Source organism: Nematolebias whitei, chromosome 14 (genome assembly GCF_014905685.2).
Source record: "Nematolebias whitei isolate Nwh7 chromosome 14, NemWhi1, whole genome shotgun sequence".
NCBI lineage: Eukaryota > Metazoa > Chordata > Actinopteri > Cyprinodontiformes > Rivulidae > Nematolebias > Nematolebias whitei.
This window is the reverse complement of record NC_056511.1, coordinates 1,211,638-1,214,084: the sequence shown is the minus strand read 5'-3', so window position 1 is coordinate 1,214,084 and position 2,447 is coordinate 1,211,638. Positions and strand designations below refer to the sequence as shown.

The 2,447-nt window shown below is 43.1% G+C and overlaps 1 protein-coding gene across 1 annotated transcript in view; it reads right to left on the bottom strand.

The window, feature by feature from the left end:
- The window catches only part of nhp2 (NHP2 ribonucleoprotein homolog (yeast)), a 2,463-nt gene extending 1,582 nt beyond the window's left edge, over positions 1–881 (bottom strand). The window contains exons 1-2 of the mRNA XM_037687196.1: positions 602–881; positions 448–517 (exon numbers count right to left, since the gene is read on the bottom strand). Coding sequence (XP_037543124.1) covers positions 448–517; positions 602–761 — 230 coding nt within the window. The 5' untranslated portion in view covers positions 762–881. The remainder of the gene's footprint in view (positions 1–447; positions 518–601) is intronic.
- Positions 882–2,447: the final 1,566 nt, after the last annotated feature.

The following is a 2,447-nucleotide window of genomic DNA, read 5'->3' as shown; positions in this document are numbered from 1 at the left end:
GTTTCCTTGACTGGTGAAGACTTCCGGACCCAAGGCGAAATGTTTCAGCACAAAAAAAGAAGCTGTCCAGATGACCTGACTGAAAAATGTTGGATTGTATACCTGGATTATTGAGCATGGACTTTGTTATCGTTTATCGTAATAATTTCTGAAACAATTAATCGTCCAGCAAAATTAGTTATCGTGACAGGTGTAATTTTAATACTTTTGTTGGATGTAATTGGGACCCTGTGTACACAACTTTGTTCCACTACAAGTACCACATGTGATGCGAAACACAAATAAAGAACCTTGACTCATCAAAACAGAAGTGTTTCTGGGGACACAGATCAAGGACGGACCAGAACAGGTACTTAATGTATTCTTTTTCTAACTAATAATAATCAAACTTTTCTTCAGAACATCAAAGTGATCCTTCCCTTGACGTTTTAAAGTGATCTAACTCACCCCTTCTCTCCCTTCTTCAGGAACTTCTGCACTTCTTTCACTCCTCTCCGGATGTTTTTCACTCTGGCAGCTAAAATCAGACGAAACACCGAGTTTTAATCTACTTCCGGTTTCAAACAGCCTGGACACCAAATGCTGCAGGACGTGTTTTCACCCTTTTTGACGCATTTGTACAGCTTCTTGCTGAGTTTCCGCGGGGCCAGAGGCTGCGAGATGGGGTTCAGGTGGGCCACCAGCTCCTGGTAGCTCCTTTCGGACCCGCCAGCCGCCGGAACCGCCTCCTCCTCCAACTTCTCCTTCTTCACCTTCGTCATTTCTGATCGATAACTGATGTTTTGTTGTTGTTTTTAAATGATGGATTTCTCTGTCCTTACAGCACGCGCTCAAACAGCGCGTGTTTCCATTTCCGCTGATCTGAGTGAAACACCGGAACCAGCAGCAGGACCAGCAGCAGAACAAGCAGCAGGACCAGCAGCGCCCCCAGCGACTCGGAGCAGAACTGCAGCCTGTTCTTCAAAATGATTCCATTTTTTTATCCAACCTTTATTTCTACAGGTTAGTCTCATTGAGCCTCGAGGACTCATTTACAGAGAGACCTGTTCCAGACAGATCATATAAAGTTCAGACAACAATAACAGTAAATAACAATGACAACAATAAACTAGAGTAAAAATGAAGTTAAAATAAGAGTAGTGTACAAAACAATACATCAGGGTGAAATGATAAACACAAGAACATATTTGCTTTGATTTTTCTATTGACATTATTATCAAATGTTAGAAACCCCTTAACAAAATCAAGGTCATCAATCATCTTGAAACAGGAAGCTGTCCTCCCGTTTCAAGATGTTCCAGGTGCAGGAGCTGAGTAGGAAAAGGTCTTTTTGTCAAGTTCATTCTGAACTGAGGGAACGCTGCAGGTAATGATGTCCTGAGAGCGCACGCTGTAACTGCACTGACGACGTGACATGTGGGAGGAGCTATAAGAAGGCAGCAGACCAAGGAGGGATTTATAGATGAAGATGAACCAGTGTGAGAGTCTACGTGTAGATAATGATGACCAACTGACCAGTGAATGCTGGGTGCAGTGATGGGTACGGTAGTTACAGCCAGTTATGAATCTTAGTGCACCATGATAGACAGCATCCAACATCTGCAGCATCCAACATCTGCAAACAGCTGGCAGGAACATTCATGTAAATAATGTCACCATAGTCAATGGCCGGTAAGAAGGTAGAGGTTAAAAGGTGCTTTCTGGCATTCAGAGTTAAACAAGATCTATTTCTGAAAAAGAAACCCAGTTTTAATTTCAGTTTCTTTATCAGGTTTTCAACATGTGGTTTAAAAGAGAGATGTGCATCGACCAAAGTTCCCAAGTATTTGTAAGAATTTACAAACTCAATATGAACACCATGCATGGATGAGAGGAGGAAGAGTTGCTGGCACCAACTTTCTGTTAGGGTGCATTCACAGCAGCCCTGTTTAGTCGCTTTAATCGAACTCTAGCTTGTTTTCCTAGAAAGTCCGGTTCATTTAGGGAGGTGTGAACGCGCCATCGAACTCCGTCATGGAACAAAAAGGTGAACTCTGGACCGGGCTAAAACCTAGGTCTGGGTCCGGTAGAAGAGAACTCCAGCACGGTTCCAGTACAGTGTGAATGTAAACAGACCGGCCCCGCTCCACAGGACAAACAAACACACATTTCTCTTATATGGAGCCGTCAGCTGACTTGTGTGGAAAACAATATTCTCCATGGTCTTCTGTCTCATCTTCTGCTCATGCTGAGTCCATTGTTGAAAAATGACTAAATATAACTCCTAAAACTGATAAAACTTGATGCCACTCCGTTTTTATTTTTATTTACAGAAGAAGAAGAAGAAGACGTGTCTTCAGAGGTTTTTGTGTCGTTTCTTTCAGTAGTTCTTGGTGCAGCGCCCCCACAGGCGAGCGGGGGAACAGGTTGCTTCAACAGGTTGCTTCAACAGGTTGCTTCAACAGGTT